The sequence below is a fragment of the Eurytemora carolleeae genome, unplaced genomic scaffold (genome assembly GCF_000591075.1).
Source record: "Eurytemora carolleeae unplaced genomic scaffold, Eaff_2.0 scaffold555, whole genome shotgun sequence".
Taxonomy (NCBI): domain Eukaryota; kingdom Metazoa; phylum Arthropoda; class Copepoda; order Calanoida; family Temoridae; genus Eurytemora; species Eurytemora carolleeae.
In genome coordinates, this window is record NW_019396468.1 from 185,818 (window position 1) to 211,347 (window position 25,530).

A 25,530-nucleotide genomic window follows, 5' to 3' on the forward strand; every position below is an offset into this window, starting at 1 on the left:
CAAAACTATTTAAATAATTTTGAAAAAAAATGTTTTGGTCAATTATAGCTTCGGTCAGGAAAAATGAGTACATAATGTAATAAAAGCAAACTTATCAAAGATCGGATTTTGTATAATACACCTCTCAGATTCATCTTAAAAACAAAACAAAAAACCTGGAATGATTAGAAACAGAAAATGTAAAACAAAAATAAAAATCTATAATCTTTGTAGTTTTTTAATCTCAATTTTATGTAACCCAATTAACAACATTCATATTAGGAACCAAAGTTGGTTAAAACAAACATTAATAAATAGACAGACTTAAAAATTAAAATATTTGGCAATTCAAATATATATATTCAATAATATTTCCTTACGGTTCTTTTTCTGGGATAATTATAAGTTTTGTGAAGCTTTAAGTAGTTGTTACACATTTAAACATAAGCAATTATTGTTTTACATATGTCAGGATACTACAGTTCTAGATGAAGGATAATTTTAAAACAATGAATATAATTGTTTAGACGGGGGACAAGGGCGTATACAGAGATAGATCTAGGATATTTTTATTCCTAAATATCATAAACTTTGTTTTGGAAACATTTAGTGTTAAACGGTATTTAATTACTATGGCTGATCAAACGGCTGAATCAAGATTGTAATAACAAGAAAGATTACAAAACGGCGGTGCAATGACTCTATTGCCTCCAAACTCAAGCCTTCGTCGCTTGAATTACCGAGCTGGGAAGGCAGACGCCATAAGCCATCAGCATTTTCCCCTTGATCCATACTAAATATTAGCTTTTTTTTTGTCTTCCGGCAACCATATTCCACAGCCGCACGGTCTTCCATGCCACAACATTGGAGTTTACGTGTTTAAATGATAAATTTGGTCATTACTTGAGCGTTACAGATCTGTCCTCAAAAAAATTATATTTTGCAATTTTCTCGTTAAATAGCGCGCAGATTTTCGGTTATGTGGGTGTCGTACATTTATAGTTCATCACCCCAGCGACAGTTTTTTAGCTCCCCTCCACCAAACCATTTCAACAAAATGTTAGACATCACACATAAAAAGCAATGTTATTCTTGACGATGGTTCAATGTTTTCAATGTATTCTGATCTTGAAAAAAAAAGCAAATTACGTGTCAATGTCTCGAATACGACAATGGTTTAATTATTTAAAAATTTGCTTTTTATTTCTATCAATTTGTTGAAATGATTAAAACTTCAGGGGGAGGATAAGCCATGGATAAACTATCGCTACTTCGCAGGTAACGAATTATTTCAAATTTTTCTCTTTCTCCTTTTTTTATTTCAAATCTGGCAAACGCTCATTCAAACAAAGACGACTCTGAGGACGCGCCAGCATTTAAATAGCACCACCTGGCATTATTTCCCGGGTGCGCGCTTGTTGTTTTTGTTCCGCAATTAAATTTTCTTTTCCAAAATTATTCAATTTATGCATTATTTCTTTAGATTTTGTAATATTCAAGAAAAACCAAGCCCCTTAATAAGTTTGTATAGTCTTTAAGGGCCAGGGGCTAAGAGAATTAGAACGAAATGCAGTGTACTGTTTGAAATGTGAAATAAGCTTCTGTAGGATTTAATTTAGATATTTTTACTGATTTCCATTTTTATTGAAGATATCAAGATGCCTTCAGCTGATGAGTTGAGTCCTCGAGGTGAGAAGCGTGAAGCTGAGGAGGAGGAAGAGGAGTCGAGTGAAGATGATATGGTGGGACCAAGTATTCAGGACGCAGCGCCCCTCAAGAAGAAAAGAGTACTGGAATATGAGGTAGTCTAAGTATAAAAAGCTTTAAAGGTACCACATACAGTCCAATTACCTTGCATGTTATACTATACTTTATCTCGATCCTTCAAACAAAACTAGCAGGAAAAAGCATTGTTTCTAAAAATCGACATTTTATTATACTGTTATGTTAGTAATAATTTGTATTTAAACAATAGATAGAAAAAGACATTTTTGAAAATGAAAAATTCAACTTAAACTTAAATTCTATGAGATGAAAAAGAGGACAAAGGTCCAGAAAATAATTTAAGGCTCGTAAAAGTTTCTGTATTGAAAAATGTGTGAGGAGTAGAAGTACAATTTAAATCTATATAATAAATCTCTTTGTTCATTTATCTGTTCATTCATATTCATATTTTATTCAACTACAAAGCACGAGATAATGCAAATAAAAAAATCACAATTTACTATATAGTTTGGACCCACCTAACCAGAGTAGGTTGTTTTAATTGGTTGGCCCACTATAAACGAATGAGAATTGCAGATAAAAACAATGTACATTGTACATTTTAAACATAAGAATGATGATAAATCAGGAAAATGGTAAGGAGGAGGTGAGTGAGTATAAGGGAAAGGGAGGATACTCAGCGTAAGGGTTGGAACAGAGGGTAACATAAGTTATTAAAATCATTTTTATGAACTACAGGGTGATGAAGATAGTAAGGACTAAGTTTATCCACATGATACACAGTTTTTTTTTTACAGATATAATTTGCATAACTATCTAAAGAGATCTTGGCGACTTTTCTTTTAAACGATTTTGCAGATTTAGTTTCTTTCAGCTCTAATTCAATCGAATTCCATATTTTTGGAAATAAATCAGAGGGAAAACATTCTAGGGGTTTAAAGAGAACTCGTTCAAGTTTATATGATTTCGTTCTATTTGGTTCAGCTAAAGAATTAAACATATCCTGGAAGGAAGCTGGAAGGTTTTCATAAAAGTATTTATGCATAAAAGATAGAACACCTAGTTTATATGTATCATCAAGATTTAGGAGTTCTAATCTGAAAAATATTGGATCTGAACTGATACGGATCCGGATCCGACCAAATGATACGGATCCGACCGGATCCGGATCCGAAACACTGAAATTTACGCTCCAGTGACTTAAATTTATTAAATTAAGTGGGAATATTTATTTTCAATATATTTTCTGTGGTGCTAATTTCCTATCAAAGGATATTAGGACCCCTCTCCTATGATTTATGTGCATGCTTTTAAGATGTAAAATTGGGTATAGTTTGACATGTAGCCGCAGCGCCCGGCCTCCTAACCTTATATAGTCGTCTGAGAAAAAACTTGAACAGTTTGAGCTATTAGTTTCTGGTATAGTTTCGTTTCGTTGTGCAGTTTTCTTATATATTTTTGTTTTTGATAAATGTAAACTGTTTCACTCATGTTTCTTTTATCGTGTCATTGACTAAATGTTTGAATTTTTTATCAACGAGAAATAACGAGTTCAGCTCTTTTGAACGATAATATTTTATTCATTTTTTTTAGAAAACCTGCCGAGTGGTGAGAACTATGAGAAGAGTTTCATGCATCGTGATACAGTTACTCATGTTAGAGTCACTCATACAGACTTTATCATCACAGCCAGCCAGGACGGTCATATCAAGTTCTGGAAGAAATTGGAGGTAATCTGCGTCAATCCTCTCACTTGAAGTTATTTGCTATATCTTCGTATATATTGGAGTTAAGTTTAATTATGCATATAATTGTTAATATGGAATTGAGTGGAGTTCGTTAAAGATATATTTGTTAAGACGTTAATAGAAATCGTTAAACAGATAATTGTTTGATAGGAGTAGAGTTCGTTAAACACATGTTTGTCAAGATGGTAGTAGAGTTAGTTAATCACATGTTTGTCAAGATGGTAGTAGAGTTAGTTAATCACATGTTTGTTAAGATGTTAGTAGAAATCGTTAAACAGATATTTGTTAATATGGTAGTTGAGTTCGTTAAACACATGTTTGTCAAGATGGTAGTAGAGTTAGTTAATCACATGTTTGTCAAGATGGTAGTAGAGTTAGTTAATCATATATTTGTTAAGATGTTAGTAGAAGTCGTTAAACAGATAATTGTTAATATGGTAGTTGAGTTTGTTAAACACATATTTGTTAAGGTTGAACTAGAGATTCAGGGGTGTATATTAATCTGTAACTCATATACTCCTCTTCCTTTTTAGAATCATATTTTTCCTCAAATCCACGACTTAAAGTTAAGTGCAGAGAATTAATTTTTATTTTGCCTTCTCTCTCTGTTCCCCACTTTCACTTCCCTGTTAACCCTTTTCCCTTCGTTCTTACCCCTTTTCCCCTTCCCTTCCTCCTTTTTCCTTTTTTCTTCATTTTTTCCTCCAAACCCAATGAAAGGTAATAACAGAGGAATAAACACCCCTGAGTAGAGTGCGTTAAACATATATTTGTCTATAAATATGTGGTAGGTGAATTCGTTTAACATATATTTGTTAAGGTTGGAGTAGAGTTCGTTAAACATATATTTGTCTATTAATATGTGGTAGGTGAATTCGTTTAACATATATTTGTTAAGGTTGGAGTAGAATTCGTTAAACATTTCCGTGCCCATCTGTCTCCAATTGTGGAGCTTGCTGTTAACTCCACGGGAACCCTGCTCTGTACAGTATCTGCAGATAAAGCTGTCAAGGTTAAAAAAATAATAGTAATGGATGCGTTCTTTATTTCAAAATTTTATATAAAGTAGGAAAAACATTAAAGTAATGGAAGCGTTCTTTACTTTAAAATATAAATAATAAGTAAGAAAAACGTTAAAGTAATGGAAGCGTTCTTTTCTTCAAAATATAAATATAAAGTAGGAAAAACATTAAAGTAATGGAAGCGTTCTTTTCTTCAAAATTTTATATGAAGTAGGAAAAACATTAAAGTAATGGAAGCGTTCATTACTTCAAAATATAAATATAAAGTAGGAAAAACATTAAAGTAATGGAAGCGTTCTTTACTTCAAAATATAAATATAAAGTAGGGAAAACATTAAAGGATTCACCGACAAAGGGTCAACGACCTAGAATCAAATGTCATAGGATCAAACGACATAGGGTAAACGACAAATGGTAAAAAACGCGACAAAGGGTAAAACGACAAAGGATCAAAAAGTGCGCCAAGCGTGCAAAATTTCATTTTGACTATTTTTGGTTAATTCGAACTATTTTCATGTTCATTATAATAAGTAGCCGCAGCGCTCGGCCCCCCAGCCTGTCCTAGCCTCAGCGTTTGGCCCAGAAATTGTTTCAATCTAACCTGACCCTGAAATAATACATAAAATATTGGTTTTCATTTTGACCCTTTGTCGTTTTACCATTTGTCGCATTTTTGCCCGTTTTTCGTTTGACCCTATGTCGGTGAACCCATCAAAGTAATGGAAGCGTTCTTTATTTCAAAATATGAATATACAATTTTGTGAAATTGGTTTTAATAAAAGTGAGTTATGTCTTTGAACTATATCATAAATAATGAAAATTTTATTAGACCCTTTCTTAAACCTTTTGATGTAATATTTACTATTTCTTTTAGGTTTTTGATATTGTTAATTTTGATATGATCAATATAATCCAGCTGGGCTACGTTCCTTCGACAGCTGCATGGATTCACAGGGATGACAGTGTTGTCTATGATTTAATAATAAGGATTCTAGCATTATTTACAAGTTTGTCTCGAACATAGATCAGGCCGTTTTTCGATTTTTGACCACAGTTTTCAAATTGAGGAAAATAAAAGATATTTAAGATTTTTGAGGAAAAGAATAAGAAAGAGAAAAATTTGCTGGTTAATTTTATCTCCTCTCTGGAAGCTTCAATCTGAAGTGTTCCGAATCTCAGGTTCAAGCATTGATCTCCATCTTATACAGATCTACTGATAAACTCACTTCCTCCCAGATATCCCCGTGATGGTTTTACCAAGCACAGATAATTGAAATTGATCCTTATATTTTAAAATGCCCACATTGGAAATAGAGATCAAGTTTAAAACTAAACAATATCCAAACAATTGAGGAAATTAAAAACATAACACTGTACTGCACTAGAGCTGGTGATCCTATTCCTGAACTAGCAGTTGCTGAGATGGAATCAAACAAGTAAGATTGGGGGTTGGTTGGTTGGTTGGTTGNGTTGGTTGGTTGGTTTGTTGGTTGGTTGGTTGGTTGGTTGGTTGGTTGGTTGGTTGGTTGGTTGGTTGGTTGGTTGGTTGGTTGGTTGGTTGGTTGGTTGATTAGAATCCACCTTCACAATGGTAAAGAGTAGTTATTGTCTGATTGATTAGAATCGTTATGTAAGAGAATCAATAATAAAATATAGAAGGTAAAGAATGTAAGATGGTAAATAAGAGACTTGAATAGATGGTTTGTTGATTTAATGATCATGATTAACTTGTTTGACGAGAAATCATTTTTGATTGACTTATTAGAATCCACGTGTACTACGGAAAACTATGATAAATCGTTTATTACGGAAAACGAAGATTGATTGATAAATTTATTAGAATCCTCGTGCACGACGGAAATAGAGTATTGATTGATTGATTAAATTTCGCGTGTACTATGGAAAACTATGATTAATTGATTTACATTCATGTGTGCTAATGCAAACGATGATTGCTTGATAGATTGTTTTAAGTAAATCCATGTGTTTGACGGAAAAGAAAGGTTGATTGATTGATTGATTGATTGATTGATTGATTGATTGATTGATTAGAATCCACGTGTACGACGGAAAAGGAGGATCAACTCCATTGAAGAGTCTGGAAAGTATTCACATGAAACCTGTCAGGGAACAAATATCAATCATTGCATTGCCATTTTCAACATTTATATATTGAATATTGAATTTCTCATTTATTAATCTTTATATGCATCCATAGTAACTTGTAAGTATTAAAGATAACTTTACTAAAACTGAATTTGAGAAATCATTGACAAGAAAAATATACATTTGTTTTAAGTTTTCAAGTTTTCAATTGTAAACCTTTCTCATTAAGTCATTTAGTGCAATTTTGATATTTGCAAATGTGCAGAACAATCCTGTACTCAGACATTCATGATATTGTCATATCTGCGGACGAAGGAACAAGACAAAACCAAATGATGATAAAGCGTGTTGGAGACACTGAGTCTTGAACTTATTTTAATAGAGCGAACATTTTAAGATTAATATCGATGATTCACAACCTTTTCCTTATAAACGAAGTAGAATTCGTCAATTTTTTGGAATTAGTTCAATTCATTTCAAATTTTTTTTCTCTGAAGAACAATTTTAGTACCTTTCTTCTTTGTTGCCTTGGCCATAACTGTCAGACAAAAATAACCTTATCATTCTTCAGTGAAATATCTAAACTTTCTAAAGGCTGTTACTTTCAAAGGCTGTTCGAAGATTTAAACTTTCAAAGGCTGTTCGAAGATCTAAACTTTCAAGGGCTGTTCGAAGATCTAAACTTTCTTAGGGCTGCATCGTTAATGATAAACTTAATTTGTTCACCTTTCAACTCATTACTAATCAATTATTTTTTTGGCGGGAGAGATTAAATTTAAGAATCGTGGAAATTTGATCTGAGCACAAATCGCTTTTTAATTAGGGGTGGGGGGAGTAATGTTAGATTTGAGTCGAAAGTAGAAACTGATCTTTATGAGTTCGCCAAGGAAAATTTGGATTGAAAAATTATTTATAAAATTATTTATAAATTTATAATCAAAATAAGATACTATAAAGGGTTTATCTTATGATTTCCGACGACTAAAACAGCTTTATGATGCTGAAAGTTTCTTTTGAGCCGAGAAAAATGACCAAGGCAAGGTAATCAAAGTCAAACATCTTGGTGAATAAATATATTTAGTGCTACTAAGAGATTGCTTCAGTTGCGCAAATCTTCACTCAAATTAGTCTTTCTAAGCTTACAAAGAATACCCAATGGGAATAAATAATATTTGTACTAAAAAAAATTCAATCGATTTTGTGTAGAATAAAACTGTTCCTCTAAACATGACCCTTTCTCCGAGTAACGATGTTTTCGCCACATTTGCTGCAGACAGAAAAATTCGAATATTTAGGTAATTTATTTTATATAACTGGGTATTATAAAGAACATGTAGAAATTATTCATAAAGAAATTCAATGATTTTTTAATACATAAATCTTTCAGTATATCCAGAAATTGGGTTTAAGGCACTGCTTTTATTAAACGAGTTCTGGGGAACTCGACCCAATTATGTCTAAGAGGTCATATTACTAATGCGCTCTGTCATGGACGGTGGGGTTACTTGATCCCTATGCGAACGAGTTTAACTCGTTTCTTCAGATCAAAAGTTTCTGGCTCTGTTGACCTGAACTGTATTGTTTCAGAGTTCTGACCGGCAAGCTGAGCTGTGTTATCGATGAGAGTTTACAGAACTACTCCGAGCTACAGCAGGTAAAGGGGACTGTAAGCGTAATTTCAAGTGACCCTTCATGCAAAGATGGCAATCCACGATTTACAACTGTACCCTTGAAAGCACAATCTCAAAAATGTTGAAGATACCGTCGTTTTTCTAGCTCTAGAAGTGTTTAATTCTGATGTTGTATTATCATTCGACACAGCAATCATGTTTCTTATATTGTAATTGTGTTAGCCACTTTCCGAGGAGGACATTTTCTAAGCTGCGAAACTTACATATTTACAATTGGCAGTTTTCTAAATAAATTTTCCAAAATGCCTTTTTAAACGAATGCTAATGTAGACTGAAACAGAAAATAATTTATAGAGGCTAGGTTTGATCAGAAAGTTTTTGGACATTTCATGAGGTCACTAGAGAAATTGTCGTTATGAAAAATGCTAATGATAAATTGGGTGGAAGACGTTCATTTGTCCTTCTTCTAAGAATTTTTGTAGAGTAAAACAATTCGGGGTTCCGGTTTTTAAAAATTTTATTCTAATTTCTAATCATATTTATTGTAGGTGAGTCAAATCCTTCCTGCCATGGAGTTTGGGAAAAAGATGTCGATAGAAAAGGAAATCTCTAGACTTCCTTGCATGAAGTACAACAATCTGGGTATGTTCTTACTTATTCAGCTGTTTAAAAAAAGATGATGAAATGATGTTTTTTTTACAATTAAGTCTAGACGTGTCCCTTGATTTTTTCATGCATTGATTGATTAATACATTCATTGATTGATTTGATTTGTTTAGCCTATGATGAGAGTGGAAATTTCCTCATATATTCCTCCCTGATGGGAATCAAGTTTGTTAACCTCACCACACAGAAAGTGTCTCGGCTTCTAGGGCAGAGGGAGCACATCAGACCTCTAGCCATAGCGCTCTTCCAGGTCAATAATTTAATTGAATTATTAATATTTTTGGGTATGGGCAAATGTGTTTCAAAAACTAAATTTTTAATTCTTAAAAATATTTCATAAAAAAAATGCGCTGTTTTCAAAGTTTTTCATATTGACAATACCAACAAAAGTGCTGCTGAGAAAATTAACAAATCAAAAAACTGTTTTAACCTTTATTTACTCTCTATATTTTTCTGTTATGTTGTTAGGATTTAGTAAATGCTTTTTTAAAATTATATCTAAATTATTAGGAAAACAACATTTTATTCTGATGGTAATTGAAGGGCAAAAGTTTGCTTGATTAATTGTGTGACATTTATTGATTGATTGTCATGTACAGGGTCGACCGAAGTCCCTGACTGGAACAGCGACAACAGTTGAGATGGAAGCCAGTGATAATCCAAACCTAGGTAAAAATATTCTTCTCTAATGTTTAATATTTTTTATCTATCTTTTACTTCTTTATTCTCATCAGTCACGGTGGGACCATTATGAAAATATATACCAGGCAATGAACTATTGAATAAACGTCTGTGTGCTCATTTAACCATAGGAGTCCAGGCAAGTTAGCTACAAACATAAGAGCAAGCATAAACTCTTTCTTCGGCTCACCTCAAAGGTAGTGTAAAACTCAAACCGATTGTCCGGAGATCAAGGAGCAAGTCAGCTTCCGTCGGCATCGAAGTCCTCACAACAGAGGACTTAATGAAATTTGTCAGACGAAGTTCAGAAGCTCAAAGTTTAAGAGCTTTTACTCCTCACCTTTATGCTGAATTGTCCCAGACTCGTGGTGTCAAGATTAGTAGGTATGAGGAGGAGAGGTTATCTTCCTCTTAGAAGACAAACATACAGGGAAGATTATCTGGTTGCTGCTGAAGAGAACAGCTCATCTGCGATTCAGCAAGAGGAAATAAGCATTGATACCAACAGAAACTCAATGCAAGTCTAGCATGAGAATTATGTTGAAGTGGTTGTGACCATGCTAGGGTATAACTTATTGCTTACAGAGGTTGATAGAAACATGCTGGTCCCTACATTCAAAAGCTTTGGTTATCATACCAAGAACAGCATTGGCTTTCCTATCTGCTTCAGAGCATTGTTTAGAGGGTTTTTAATTGTTGCTTATTATCATACTAATATCCCGTTCCATCTCAGAGTCTGCCAATTTTTCACCATTCATGTAATAATTTGCTTTTGGATGGTTTTTTCCAATATTCATCACCTTGCATTTATTAACATTGAAACGAATTCCCCATCTGGAGGCCCAGTTACATATTAGGTTTAAGCATTCTTTGAGATCAGCTCTGTCTTCATCAATGATAATAGTTTGTCCTTTTTTTGCTAACCCCATGTTTAGTATAGCCTAATTTTATCTATCTGGTTTTAATCAATCCTAAAGTTATCCGCTTTTGTTGTTACTCTAATCATATCTATCTTTCGTCGTTCTTTTTATAAACCCACTTCACATTTTATTTAACAAAGAATTTTCACAACGCTTTTTAAAAATAGCTATATATATTATAATATAATATATACCTGTTTCAGTTGATCGTGGTACGGATCCTACTTTAGTTGTTGCAGCTTACAAGAAAAACAGGAATACATTGAAAAAAGATTATTTAAAAAAAATGTCATTACTTAAAATAGCTGGTAGTTTGGAAAAAAAATATTTTTTTTTTAATGTTTGACCTGAACAGATTCTACCTGTTCAGCTGCAGGTCACCTCGTGACCTCTCTAGTGTGGATAACGACAGGAACAATCAAAATGTCATTTATCTTCAGATTTTGGATTTTTTTTTATAGATTGCCACTTTTTAGTAATTGAATTCTAGGTCTAATTGAAAGTTTAAAGTTGTGTAAAGTAAAGTTTTAGGCAATCGTTGAAAATAGTCTTTATAGTTAAATGTTTCTTTTGTTCTCCGTGTTCGTAAAACACTATTTTAAAAATGATAAATGTCGTCATTTTTTCCGGGCCAAATTCTTTACTTTCGACCTTTTCTAATCACGCAAGTTCCCACAAAAGTAGACTTCTATTGAAATGACCAAGAAAAATACGAAGACAAGAAAATTATGTATATTGAAGAATGAAAATAGCTGAAATTTTGCAGCATTAAGTGAAAAAGTCTTTTTTTGTTGATTCTAAAAATTGTGACAAATTCTCGCTATTGTTCGTCTCCAGAATAATATTGATTATGGTGTGAAGGGATGTATTCAATGAGAAACCAAGTAAAGAGGATATTATCTCCGCTACTGAAGAAAAGGGAACTCCTAGACTATACACCAGTGCTACTATTCATACTACAATGGGAGATATCCATGTAGAACTATATCCTAAGGTAGACTATTCGTATACTACAATGGGAGATATCCATGTAGAACTATATCCTAAGGTAGACTATTCATACTACAATGGGAGATTTCCATGTAGAACTATATCCTAAGGTAGACTATTCATACTACAATAGGAGATATCCATGTAGAACTATTTCCTAAGGTAGACTATTCATACTACAATGGGAGATATCCATGTAGAACTATATCCTAAGGTAGACTATTCGTACTACAAGGGGAGATATCCATGTAGAACTATATCCTAAGGTAGACTATTCGTACTACAATGGGAGATATCCATGTAGAACTATATCCTAAGGTAGACTATTCACACTACAATGGGAGATATCTATGTAGAACTATATCCTAAGGTAGACTATTCACACTACAATGGGAGATATCCATCTAGAACTATATCCTAAGGTAGACTATTCACACTACAATGGGAGATATCCATGTTATCCTGTTATTAAGTTAACCTTGTTTTTCTATTTAAAAATTGTTAATTTTCAATTGGTGGTCTCTATTCAAGTGACTTATGAAATATTAACAAAGACAGGGATTGAGAGAATTTTAATCTGTTCAAGATAAAAAACGACAATAACTTCCTCATAGATATTCGGATATAGGACTAAGAGGTACCGTTGTAAATCAGAGCCAGCGATTAAAAAACATTGGGAAAACACGGCTCGAGTCTAAGCTGTCGTTGGGCCTTATTTACGGCTTGAGCTTTCGGATTCAAGCTGCATCTTATTTTCCACGGAATGGAGTTCAAAAACCGGTTTAATATTCTATTTGGCGGATTTTCATGGCAGGAATTGGCGCATTCCCAGTTTTGATGAGAGCAAGACGCAACATTAAGCCTTATTCTCCACTAAAACCAACCAAGGTCGGATTTATTTTCATTGGGCCTTACTCATTATGTCGTCAGAGTTGGGTCGAAGATTGGGTCTTTAAGTTGGGTTTAAGGAATTACGGCTCGAGCCGAAGTTTTTAAATCGCGGGCACAGGCATGGAAATAAGGTTAACAGTAATTAAGTAATATTTAATTAATATTCTCCCGTGTTCAGGAATGTCCGAAGACAATTGAAAATTTCTGTGTGCACGCGCGGAATAGTTACTATAACGGTCACGTGTTCCATAGAGTTATAAAACAGTTCATGATACAGACAGGAGACCCACTCGGAACAGGTAATCCAGGGGCTAATTCCCCCCCCCCCCTTCCTTCACTTTAAAACTTGTTTTCTCTCCAACTATGTTGGATTTTCTAGAGCATTTTTAGTTCTGTAATTTTCGACACAAAATTAATTTTGAGGTCAAAAACTACCAAAAGAGTTGAAATAATTAATGCGCAACATTGAATTGTTAATTCTGTTTATAAAAATAAATGATATTTTGTGAAAAATATTTCTCGCAGATAATCGAACATTTGAATTATTTCATTTTTTTCATTGAACGTTTTTGTACAGAAAAAAAAACAAGCAGCAAGTTTTAATTTTTTTTATGATAAAATGAATGTTTTGTTTTTAAGGAACTGGAGGAGAATCTATCTGGGGAGGAGAATTCGAGGATGAATTCAGTCTCAAGCTTAGACATGATAGGTCAATGATTGTTATAATGATAAATAACGATAATAATGATAATAATGACAATAATGATAGTAATGATAGTAATGATAGTAATGATAATTATGATAATAATAACGTTCCTTACAGTGGAATAGGGGGGGAATTGTTACATTTATCCACTATAAACTAATTTTATTGTTTTTAGACCGTATACTCTGAGTATGGCGAATGCTGGACCTAATACTAACGGATCCCAGTTCTTTATCACAGTCTGTCCCACACCTTGGTTAGATAATAAACACACAGTCTTTGGAAGGAAACAGTAGATCTCAAACTTGATTTTATTCATCTCTTATAATTTTGTTTAACTACGATATTTCTTCTTGATGGCCAATAGAAAAAAATAGAAAAAAGACCCTTTTAGAAGAATCTAAAACTTAAAAATCTGTCAGTAAATTTTTTTATAAACAATTGGACAAAAATTTCTATAAATAAAATAATTTATGTTATTTCAACGGGATCTGCTGTGTTCAGAGTTGTCCGTGGGATGGAAGTTGTCCAAAACATTGGGAATGCAAAGACGCACCCGAAAACAGACAAACCGTACGACGACATATCCATGGTTTCAATCACGGTGAGGAACCCGTACACTGTCTAGCTACTTGTACCTCTAATACTTTCAGATGTAATGTAGAAAACCTCAAATTCCGGCGGTGAGGATGCGAGGCCAACGGAAGCGGGGTTCCGAGGACGTGTGGAACGGGCACGGAGGTTATATGGGGATAAAGAAGGCAAAGCTTGTCGGTCAGTTTGCAGAGCAGGCCCAGGGGGTTGCTAAACAAGCCGGGATATTCAGAGGTATGGTACAGGATACAAATACGAAGGATGCAAATTCAGGGGTATATATAACCTGATACTGGAGAATAATTAATTAATTAATTGTATTGGTAAGGTGTGAGTATATTTGTGAATGGGTGGACTACCCCTGGTTCTGATGAGTTAAAGCGTATAATGATGAAGCACGGAGGGGTTTATCATCATTATTACAACTCACAGAAAACTACTCATATCATAGCTTCAAATCTTCCAGGGATAAAAAGATCAATTATTGTTTTCATTACTTTTAGCAAGGAAAAGAATTTAAATTGTATGGATGGTCAATGGTCATGGTCTGTCATTTTTTAATGTTCAGACTTATTAAAAAGCAAAATTGTTAATAACTAAATCTATATTGATATTCTTTAACAGACGTGAAAATTCGGCAGTTAAAAGGTCATGAGCTAGTTATCAAAGTAAGTAGATGTAATAAAGTAAAGATTTTATTTCATATTTATTCAGTAATAATTTAATTTGTTGTTTCTTTAGTCATATGGTTCAATTCCCCCCCCCCCCCCAGCATTTCAAGAAAAATTCGGATTAATATTCGGTTTTATTTTATTCTGGATGTTCGAGAACATAAGTGAAGAATAAATGACAAGGAATCAGCAATCTTAGTAACTTATTTTATTTCCTGTTTAGCCTGAATGGATTACTGCTTGTTTATCAGAGAATCGTCTCCTTGATTACAAACCATTCCTCTTATTTACTCATCAGTCCAGGCAAGAAATATTTTAGCAACATTTTTTCTATAAAAAATATCATACTTACAGGCACACATTTTTTTTAAGTCTCCAAACAGGGGGTATATTTTTTCGAAAAATCTTTCCTCCCCCCCCCCGCTTTAGAAAATATTTTTTTTCTGCTAAAGTTATTTTTATTTTTAAGTGTTTTATTCTCTGAATTGGGGAAAAGAATGATTTTTAATCGAAATTAAATGATTTTTGGGGTAAAAAGTATCAAAAAGAATGTTTTAAAAAAATTGTTTTTTCATGTCCAATTTTCATCGAAAATTCTGGAAAATATACACCCCTGTTTCCAAACGAATTAGTAAACAATTCCCTTTTATTGACATTGGCTGATTTTAAAGGAACCAGAAGATTATAAACTTCAAGCCCGTTGTTAATGACAGTAAAGAAAACTCCTCTCATGAACCTACTGGGGATTCTTCTAGCTTCAGGTTTGATAATGAACTACCGGAGGACAGTTTTAATGAAGAAAACTCAAATTCTTCAAATAAATTTCACAATTCTACAATTGATAACCCTGTCACCCCAAGATTGCATAATACCTCAACCAGTCATCCTAATAGTGGTCCTAGTCCTGTAAAAACTGGGGCAAGTCCTGTAAAAAATGGGGCAAGTCCTGTAAAAAATAGGGCAAGTCCTCAAAAAGGTTCTGAAAAAGACCGATGGTTGGCTAAGGACGCTTCAGATCCAAGGTTTTTGGGAGAATTTTTCCAAAACTCCCGACTTCATCATATTTCCTGCATGGGGTCCAACGCTAAGGAGTATGTGACTAGTCTGCGTGAGGAACATTCTGGAAGTTTCCCTGCCCGCGCTAACCTGGATAGACTGAGGGATTCCGCCGGAACTATCAAGAAAACAATAATGCATATTGATATGGATTGCTTCTTTGTATCCGTGGGTTTGAGAAATCGTCCAGATCTTGTTGGGAAACCAGTTGCAGTTACACATTCAAGGTAATAGTTAAGTTTTTAGTGTTGGGAGGGTGGAGAGGTTAGTGGGTTTTAAAGTTTTGAAGGGTACCGTTGTGAATCGGACATGGCCCTCTTAAAAGTCGTTCAAATTACAATGACAGTCCCTCAAGAAAGATATATTGTATAAATTCAGAGGGAATAAGCCGAGCCGAGGAGTAGAAGAGGATAGGATAGCTACTGAAGCAAGGAGAAATGAACTTTTAAGGTAAACAATATAGTTTTTTCATAATAATGTGTTTGAGTTTTATAAATATCTTGTGTATTGGTGCGGCCTAAGAACTAGGTATAGTTGAAACAGGCACTTTGATATAGGTAATGACTAATGGCACAGATGTCAATAGAATGAACCGCCCCGGAGTTTCTACCTTTCAAACGTCCTTTGATACGTTAAAAGTCAAATTTATGTACTGAAGGACGTACCTACTGCCCCAAGTTAAGTTTTCTTTTTTATTGTTGACATTTTTAAAGTCCTTTGTCAAATATTGACACTACTCCTTGATTAATTCAGAAAAGTAGCGCATTAATAATAATTTTTATATTTTTAAAAAGCTAAAATTTGATTTGCATGTACATTTAGGTACCAAGAGAAATTGAATAAGAGGTCTGGAGTAGATAATTCTAGTCCTGGATCCCTGGCCTTAAAACTCGAAAATGTTGACGGACTAAGTTCATTCTCAGAGATTGCCAGCTGTAGCTACGAAGCTAGACTTAAAGGAATAAAGTAAGATTTCACATTTTTAAATTTAAAACAGTGTCTAGAGGAGAGGGGGGGGGGGGTGGCCTCTATTCCCCCTTTTCCCTATTAGCCCTTGTTATTGGTCAATTTTATTTTTCTGTAGAAACGGTATGTTTCTGGGTCCTGCCTTGAAGCTTTGCCCTGAGCTAGAAACTATTCCTTACGATTTCCCAGGATACGAGTCTGTATCCAGGATACTATATGATACTGTATCTAGTTATACGCTGGATATCCAGGTAGTAATTATATTACAAACATTTGTTGTTGATGAAGAATAGTCACATGATTTAAAAAAAGTCCAATGAACAGCAATTGACGGTTTTGTAAATCCATGCTTAGTTTAGTTCATGTTTCAGCTTGATATTAAGGAAGTGGAAGGGCGAGGTTGATTCTTATTTAATCCTCTAGAGGTTAGCAGGAATACATTTTATATTTGTATGTATTCAGGCAGTGAGCTGTGACGAGATGTTTGTAAACCTGACTCCGCTACTCAAGAACCTGAATATGGACGCAGTTCAGTTTGTGTCACAGCTACGTCAAGAGATCAAGGAGAGGACAGGTTGCTGCTGTTCTGTTGGACTCGGAGAGAATATATTTCTGGCGAGGATGGCAACAAAGAAAGCTAAACCTGACGGTCAGTATCTGCTGGAGGAGGAAAATGTTACAGAATTACTTGCAGATCTCAAGGTTAGTAAGAAAATACAAGAGGCGCGTTTGAGCAAGAATCCGAATTATAATGTAATTTATTTATTTATTGGAAAATTTCTGTGATTGTTGGAAACCAGGAGTGTACATTATTTGTGACACTCATATTTTTGCCCCCCCCCCCTCCCTTTTCAGAATCACATTTTCCTTAATTTCGAGACTTATAAACAGATGTATTTTACAAGTTTCCGAAGCACGCACAAACTTTAAAGAATATTTTTGAATTTTAGTAGTATAATGGAGCATTTTAATTCCTTAAAAAGGCTTCAAGGTTTCCCCTTAGATTCTTTTTAAAGCATTTCTGATACTGTTTATTTGTTAAATTTCTCTTCCCCCTTTTTCCTTCTCTCTTTCCTCTTTTCCTTTCTCTCTTTCTCCTTTTCACTTCCCTTCCCCCCGTTTTCCTTTGCTCTTTCCTCTTTCTCCTTTGCTCGTCCCCCTTTCCTCTTGCCCCTCTTCCCTCCCTTTTTCCCCTTTTCCCTCCCCTCTTTCCCATTTTCTCTTCCCTCTACCATTTTCCCTTCCCTCCTTCCCTTTTCCCATCCCTCTTTCCTTTTTTCTCTTCCTTTTCCCATTCCTGTACCCCCTTCCCTTCACCCTTTTTCCTTTTTTCTTCATTTTTTTCCCCCAAACACAATGAAAGTTCATATTTTTGACCCCGTTGTTAGCGTTTGATCGCATTATAAAAAAATCTGCTGGGTAAAACTCAGTCTTCCGCCGGTAACTGAGCAGAACCAAATCAAGGTACCCCGTCAAACAAGTTCAAGAGTTTAGAGTTTATTCTATTTTTGACGAGGTCTCAACTAGCTATTAATCACGGAAATTCTCCAATAAATAAAGAAATTACATTATAATTCCTATTCTATTTTTGACGAGGTCTCAACTAGACTTCTACGGAATGATGATTAAGTGTTTGTTTGTTTGTTGGATAAAACACACCTCGTAACATAGATTCTTAAACTAAATAGTATTTACATAAGCATAAAAGTAAGCTGAACCGATCCGGCTAAAATGTTTGCCCAAGGATGGCCGGTCAAAATTAAAAAAAAAATTTTTTTAAAGAATGTTCAAAATTTTAAAGACCTCCAATTACAAAAAAACCGCTAAAAAGTTCATTGATAATTCTTTTTTTTAATTTACGAAGCCCCGGAATCCTTTTTTTATATGTTTAGCAATATCTAGGTTACTGAGTTACCTGGAGTTGGAAGAAGTATGGAGCAGAAACTTTCTAGTTTAGGAGTTCACAATTGTGGAGACCTTCAGAAACTTACTCTTGGACAATTGCAGGTCTGAGATTAAAAAACACTTTATTCATATCAAAGTTAAAAAAATGTTATGTTTTTGTTTTGTTTTTAGGGGGATGATAGGTGTTCATAATTTTTAGACACATTATGTTGTAGTCATTGTTATTTTCATCACTGAATTTAAAGTTTTAGGGAACATTTATTGGTATTTGGATAAAAATGTAAATCGGATCGGGAGAATCTGTTTTCATTATTGTTATTTTTAAGGCTGAGATAGGGAACAAGTCAGGAACACAACTTTATAACTTCTGTCGAGGAATAGACTCTAGAAAACTTGAACTGGATCAGGTAAACAAGAAATATTTGTGTTATACAAGGCTCTTTAATAAGTTTGCTTACTCTTGATACGCTCCTTATTAACTTATCCTTGATCTGTTCTTGCAGGAATAGATCCTGGATCCATATTCTTTATTAACTTACCCTTGATCTCTTCTTGGAGGAATAGATCCTGGATCCATATTCTTTATCAACTTATCCTTGATCTGTTCTTGCAGGAATAGATCCTGGATGCATATTCTTTCTTAACTTATCCTTGATCTGTTCTTGCAGGAATAGACCCTGGATCCATATTCTTCATTAACTTATTCTTGATCTGTTCTTGCAGGAATAGATTCTGGATCCATATTCTTTATTAACTTATCCTTGATCTGTTCTTGCACGAATAGATCCTGGATCCATATTCTATATCAACTTATTTTTGATCCGGTGTAAGATCGGATTTTAGATCTTGATTCCTCAATTTTAGTTTTTCTAGTCAATGTATCCGGACCATTGGATATTAAAAAGGTCTTTGTCAGAAGTCAAAAGATACGAAAAACTGCTTAATCCTGGGATTCACAACAAAAAATGTTGACCTCTGCATTAATGCATATTCTTGATTCATCTTTTTTTTAGACTCGCCATGTCAAAACAAATCCGGCTAACCAATCTAACCATTATGTCCCCCCCCCCCTCACCACTACAAACCAAGATGTGCACACACTAATGCAAAAATCGAGCTTTTAAGCTTAAACTATAGAAACAAGCGCGTTTTTAAAGTTTATATGCCTAAGTTAGTTGGTGAAGTAGAACCAAAGGCGTTGGAACACTTTAAAGTCGAGGCTGTCAAAAAATTTGAAAAATGACTTAAAGAGTTGATTATATCCCCCCCCCCTCCTTTCACTTCTTCATTGTTTTATTTTAAGGTTCGTAAGACCGTTAGTGCTGAGGTGAACTATGGGATAAGGTTTACATCCTGGGCAGATACTGAACAGTTTATAAACCAGCTCGCAGGTGCATACAATTTTATAATTGAAATCATTTCACATATTTAGATAATTGATTTACTATTAAGAAAAAAACCAATGTAGAAAAGTTATGAAATGAATCCAGCATTTAAGAAACCTATGAACTGTAGAAGAGAAACTGGGAACCAAGGGTAGACGCATAACTCTAGTATAGATAATATATATGTATAGGAGAGGTATCTAGTAGACTAGAGAAACTGGGAACCAAGGGTAGATCTATAACTCTAGTATAGATAATATATATGTATTTTGTACTTACTTACTTGTACTTGTATGTTGATCTGCAGAGGGCCTCTTGGTCCATAGTGCAGATATCTGTTTTGTCCTCGCGGAACAGTGTTAGCATCAGTCCTTACATCTCGAAAATCAGCTTCCAAAACACTGATCCTGATTGCAAATTATTTAGAATCTCATTGGTTCTAATTTGTTCTTGAAGATTTTAACCGTCCTTGAGTCTTTTATATCTGTCGGTAGGTTATTCCATAGGTTGACAACTCTATTCGAGAAGAAATTTTTCCTGATATCTGTCCTTGAACGTACAGCAACCAAATTCTTACTGTAGGACGTGATTCTTGTGAGCCTATTGTTTTGTTCTACAGTTTTGAACCAAATATCTGGGCTTACTCGATCAATGCCATTTAGGATCTTGTATGTCTGCACTAGGTCAAACTTTATCCTGCGGTCAGAGAGTGAGGTCAAATTCAGTTCGGAAAGTTTGTCCTCATATGTCCTACCGGTCAATCCTACAATCATATTCACTGCTCTGCGTTGGACCTTCTCTAAAACTTCAATGTCTTGGGCTAGCCATGGGGACCAGGCAGGGACTGCAAATTCCAGATGGCATCTTACAAACCGCTTGTATAGGTTAAGAAACGTTTTTCTGTCTCTGTACATAAAGGCTCTGGAGATTTGTGTCAAGATAGCAGACGCCCTAATTGCTGCTTGAGTACAATGTTGTGAGGGTTTCAAGTTACTGCTTATAAGGACTCCAATATAGCGTTCAGTTTCAACTGCCTGTAGGTCAATACCATTCATATTATAGACATGTCTATTATTATTCCTGCCCAAATGAAGTACTTTACATTTTGCAGTATTAAATGACATGCACCATGTATCAGCCCAAACCAAAAGTTCGTCAATGGTTTTCTGAAGATGTTCAATATCTGCGTAGTCCCTGGCTACATTCCCTAATTTAGTATCGTCAGCAAACTTCAACATAATCGATATATTTTTGGTGCAATTATCAATGTCATTTATAAATATTACGAATAATAAAGGGCCAAGCACTGATCCTTGTGGGACACCACTTATGACACTGCTCCAGTTTGAACAAGTGCCATTTAGGACTGTTCTCTGTTTTCTGTTCGTGAGCCAGGCCTCAATCCAAATAAGTAACCTGCCTTTAATTCCGAGAGATTTCATCTTTGCAAGCAGACGTTTATGAGGTACTTTATCAAATGCTTTACTAAAATCCAAATATATAATATCTACTGGGATGCTGTTGTCAAATAAATCTGTCATCTTTTCCATAAATTGAAGAAGATTGGTAGTGCAAGATTTGTTGGGCAGAAACCCATGTTGGGTGTTATTAAGCAAATTTTGGCGGAGCAGAAAATCCAGTATTTCGTCTTTCATTAAGGACTCCATTATTTTGCAGGGTATAGAGGTAAGAGACACTGGACGATAATTTTCGGGACTATTCTTAGAACCCTTTTTGAAAATAGGTGTGACATTTGCATCCCGCCAATCCTGAGGGACCACTCCAGATTCCAGTGATTTTGTGTAGATAATAGAGAGAGGGACTATTAGACTATCAACATGGTTTTGTAGAAAACGAGACGAGATCTTATCGGGACCTGAGCTGGAACTGGTTTTCAAATTAAGAATCTTTCTTTTTATTGTTTCCGGATCAAAATAAACATCTGAGACACTATAATGTGGTGATACTGTTGGACAGACGGGAATATTTGAGAGATCTTCAACTGTAAAAACCCCGCTAAAAGTGTCATTCAGGATAGACGCCATGCCTTGATTATCACTAACTATCTCATTACCGACTTTTAGAGGACCAATATTAACCCTGGAGGCTGTTTTACTCTTAATATATGAATTAAAGGGTCTCTTGTTTCCGTTTTTTGCAATATTTTGTTCAAACCGTCTTTTAGCCGACCTAACTGCTTTTTTACAGGCCTTTTCTGTTTTTTTATAATTTTCGTAGTTCTGTCAAGTCCTATCCGCTTGATATGTATTGTAGTGTCTTTGTTTCTGCCTAACAATACGTTTAACCTGTTTTGTCATCCACTGATGATTGTTGGATTTGCGTCTTCTTATTTTAGGTATAAAACAATTTATACCTGTAGTAATTTTATCCTTAAAGAAATCCCAGCACTCCTCGGTATCCTTTCCATCCAGATCTTCATATCAATTAACCCTTTGTAGAAAATTTTTTAGACCTTCGACATCTCCATTTTTCCAATCTTCAATAAGTTCAGTCGATGAGTTAAATTTCGGATTAAATATCACGTCGATAGATAAAATTGAGTGGTCACTGTTCGACAGATTACCTAGAGATTCTATATTTATAATGTTTTCTGGGCGATCCTCTACAGTAGAGATGGTAACTTTATCTTCTTCCATAATTTCGTCCATTCTTTCTGGAATGTTTACACTGTACAATACATGTTACTATACAAATTTCTAAATAGGCTTTAAATTAAAATGAATAAAAAGTTAGAACTACGAACAATGATTTACAGTTTACACTGAATAAAATAAATTTTTTATCTAATATCTATCTATATATTTAGCATGTCTGTTTATTTGTTCGTTTGTCTGTTTGTATCCAATAAAATACAAAACGGCTACAAATTTTTAGGAAAGGGTTATAGATGCTTAGAATCGCCAATTAGAATACTATTATCCCCTGAATTTCTAAAAAGTTTGCACAATTCATGTTTTCCGTTCTTGAGCGCGGAGGCCGGTATACCAATGTTATGGTATAGATGCTTAGAATTTCAAACATTTGTCTCCAAAAAATTTTGATTTTTGAAATTTTTTTAAAAATCTACAAAATAAATTTGACGAAATCCGCGAACTTATTTTGGTATGGTTTTATATTTTAAAGAGAAAAAGCTTACCAAAAGAGCCACAATTGAACGTTGAAAAAAGGTGATGGGCATGAAGTGCCCTGAAAGCCTTGTCTAATATATTTAAGCATATCCCTGAACTGGCTCGCACACCAAAAGTAAAAGTTGATTTTAAAATGATAAAATTTTTATGTATCACAGACCATTTGTTTGGTTTTCTCATGCTTCCTTTTAACATTAGTTTCCATATCTGAATAAGAATCTTTGAAGCATGAGTATTAGCTGTATATTAATCACATTGATTGCAAAAATATGCGTTTATTCCCTATCTCCCTGGTATAAATTTGGAGACGTCCCCTCTGAAATTACCAAAATAAATGAGAAAAAAGAAACTTTAAAGTTTAAAATGCAAACGTCTTCTTCATTAATGATTCCTTTTTTGATGTGCTTTTAAATAACAAGATCGGGTGGCAAGGTATTCACACTGATCGCAGGGATACCTCACTCCTTCATGCTTAGTTTTTGTATGTCTCCTCAGACTACATGGGTTTGTTGCAGAAAATTCACATTGATCGCACAGATATCTCACTCCTTCATGTTTAGATTCAATGTGAAACTTCAGATTACTTGCTGTTATGGCAGCATACTCACATTGTTCGCAGGGATATCTCACTTCTTCATGTTTATTTTCAATATGTCTCTTCAGACTATCTACTCTAATAGACGCGTATTCACAGTGAGAACAAGGATATCTTATTCCTTCATGTTTAGATTCAATGTGCAACTTCAGATTACTTGCTGTTATGGCAGCATACTCACATTGTTCGCAGGGATATCTCACTCCTTCATGTTTATTTTCAATATGTCTCTTTAAGACTATTAACTCTAGTAGCCGCGTATTCACAGTGAGAACAAGGATATCTTATTCCTTCATGTTTAGATTCAATGTGCAACTTCAGACTATTTACTTCAGCAGCAACGTATTCACACTGATCGCAAGGATATCTCACACCTTGATGTTTTTTTTCAATGTGTTTCTTTAGATTACTTGGATGAGTTGCTGCATACATACACTGGCCACAGGGATATCTAACCCCTTGATGCTTAGTCTCCATGTGTACCTTCAGATTTTTTGCTTTGTTGGCCACGTAATTGCACAGGTCACAGGAATATCTCACTCCTTTATGTTTAGATTCAATGTGTAGCTTCAGAATTTGTGAATCAGTATAAACGTTTTCACACTGATCACAGGGATATCTCACTCCTTCATGTTTATTTTCAATATGTTTCTTCAGACTACGTGCTGTAGTAGCAGCGTATTCACAGTGAGAACAAGGATATCTTATTCCTTCATGTTTAGATTCAATATGTAACTTCAGATCACGTGCTTGAGTGGCAGCGTATTCACAATGAGAACATGGATATCTCACACCTTCATGTTTACTTTCAATATGTATCTTTAGACTACCTGCTTGAGTGGCAGCGTATTCACATTGATCGCAAGGATATCTCACTCCTTCATGTTTACTTTGAATATGTTTCTTCAAATGACTGGATTTTATTGCCGCATAATCACATGTTCCACAGGGATAGCTTGTATTTCTTTTATCTGTCAGCTTCCTCTTTTTAAGTCTCTTTTGTTCAGAGAAAAGGAGATCTACTTCAATATTGACAACTTCACCTAAAAAAGTAAAAAAGAGAATTAATAAAATGTCGTTGCAATTTCAAGTGACTCTAAATTTAAACTTAGAGGCATGCCTGATTCACATCGGTACCCTTGAAACCTTCATCTGATCTTTAATATAGAAGATAATGTCGAGCTTTTCCATTTCTGCATTGTTTTTGAACCACAAAGTGCGCAAGTTTGTAGAGAACCCACAAATGAAAATAATTAGTTTTTTGAAACAAAAATATTGATATCTAATCCATTATTGATCAAACAAAGCGTTTAAGGGTACCTCCAATGTATCAAAGACGATAATTATGACTTTAAAACCCACATCCGTGGAAATGAGCTGGGTCAACTACAATGAAATCAGTTAAAAAATGTATTAACCTTAAACAAACTCACTACAAGGTTTACATGTTTACAAGGACTAAAGAGCATTTCAAGCATTTTAAAAAATCTGAGAAGGATTACGAAAAAGCAGTTAGAGTCGCCAAGAAAAAATTTGAAAGAAGCATAGATACAATTGACAACAAGAAACCCTTCATCTCATATATTAAATCTAAAAGTCAGTCCAGAGCCAATGTTGGCATTCTACATAGGGTCAAAAAAGAGCGATAAACGGGCAAAATTTCATCTCGACTATTTTTGGCTAATTTGAACTATTTTTATGTTTATTAAAACTAGTAGCCTCACTCTACGCCCAGAAACAATACATATTTTTATGCCATGTTTATGTTAATTTTAACTACTAGCCGCATCACTCAGCCCCCTAAGCATGTCCTATCCGCAGCGCTCGGCCCAGAAATTGCATGAATCTATCTCCTGACCTTGAAAAAATACATAAAATATTCTTTTCCATTTTGAACCTTTGTCGTTTTGCCCTTTGTCGCGTTCTTAACCATTTGTCGTTTGACCCTGGGTCAAACCTCCTGCTTGAGTGAACGTGTATTCAAACTGATCCCAGGAATACCTCACTCCTTCATGTTTACTTCTATTATGTCTCTTCAAATTACCGGATTTAGTTGTCACATAATCACATTTCCCACAGGGATATTTTTTCTCTCTTTTTTTCTCTCACTTTACTCTTTTTTAGTCTCTTTTGTTGAGGGAAAA

The 25,530-nt window shown here is 34.5% G+C and overlaps 4 protein-coding genes across 4 annotated transcripts; 2 read left to right on the forward strand and 2 right to left on the reverse strand.

Annotated features, from left to right (window-relative positions):
- Positions 1-1,597: 1,597 nt before the first annotated feature.
- On the forward strand, positions 1,598-13,719 carry LOC111703851 (peptidylprolyl isomerase domain and WD repeat-containing protein 1). The gene is made up of 20 exons (XM_023475921.1): positions 1,598-1,789; positions 3,293-3,434; positions 4,351-4,464; positions 5,349-5,428; positions 5,860-5,910; positions 6,527-6,601; positions 6,846-6,947; positions 7,404-7,467; positions 7,787-7,875; positions 8,168-8,234; positions 8,760-8,853; positions 8,991-9,127; positions 9,477-9,546; positions 10,682-10,733; positions 10,834-10,890; positions 11,340-11,472; positions 12,538-12,658; positions 12,999-13,068; positions 13,241-13,351; positions 13,570-13,719. Exons 1-20 carry the CDS (start codon positions 1,638-1,640, stop codon positions 13,691-13,693), a joined length of 1,905 nt encoding a protein of 634 aa, XP_023331689.1. The 5' UTR covers positions 1,598-1,637; the 3' UTR covers positions 13,694-13,719.
- LOC111703853 (DNA repair protein REV1) lies at positions 13,695-19,895 on the forward strand. The gene is made up of 13 exons (XM_023475922.1): positions 13,695-13,893; positions 13,988-14,125; positions 14,284-14,327; positions 14,554-14,633; positions 15,002-15,613; positions 15,765-15,836; positions 16,209-16,352; positions 16,471-16,603; positions 16,815-17,054; positions 18,255-18,359; positions 18,584-18,664; positions 19,561-19,648; positions 19,834-19,895. Exons 1-13 carry the CDS (start codon positions 13,755-13,757, stop codon positions 19,893-19,895), a joined length of 1,938 nt encoding a protein of 645 aa, XP_023331690.1. The 5' UTR covers positions 13,695-13,754.
- A 169-nt stretch (positions 19,896-20,064) lies between these two features.
- Positions 20,065-20,880, reverse strand: LOC111703854 (uncharacterized). The gene has a single exon (XM_023475923.1). The coding sequence runs from the start codon at positions 20,878-20,880 to the stop codon at positions 20,065-20,067; it is 816 nt and encodes a 271-aa protein (XP_023331691.1).
- Positions 20,881-23,523: 2,643 nt separating this feature from the next.
- LOC111703855 (transcriptional repressor CTCF-like) lies at positions 23,524-25,319 on the reverse strand. Its single transcript, XM_023475924.1, has 2 exons — positions 25,298-25,319; positions 23,524-24,429 (listed from the first exon to the last, which is right to left on the reverse strand). Exons 1-2 carry the CDS (start codon positions 25,317-25,319, stop codon positions 23,606-23,608), a joined length of 846 nt encoding a protein of 281 aa, XP_023331692.1. The 3' UTR covers positions 23,524-23,605.
- Between the last annotated feature and the right edge of the window lie 211 nt (positions 25,320-25,530).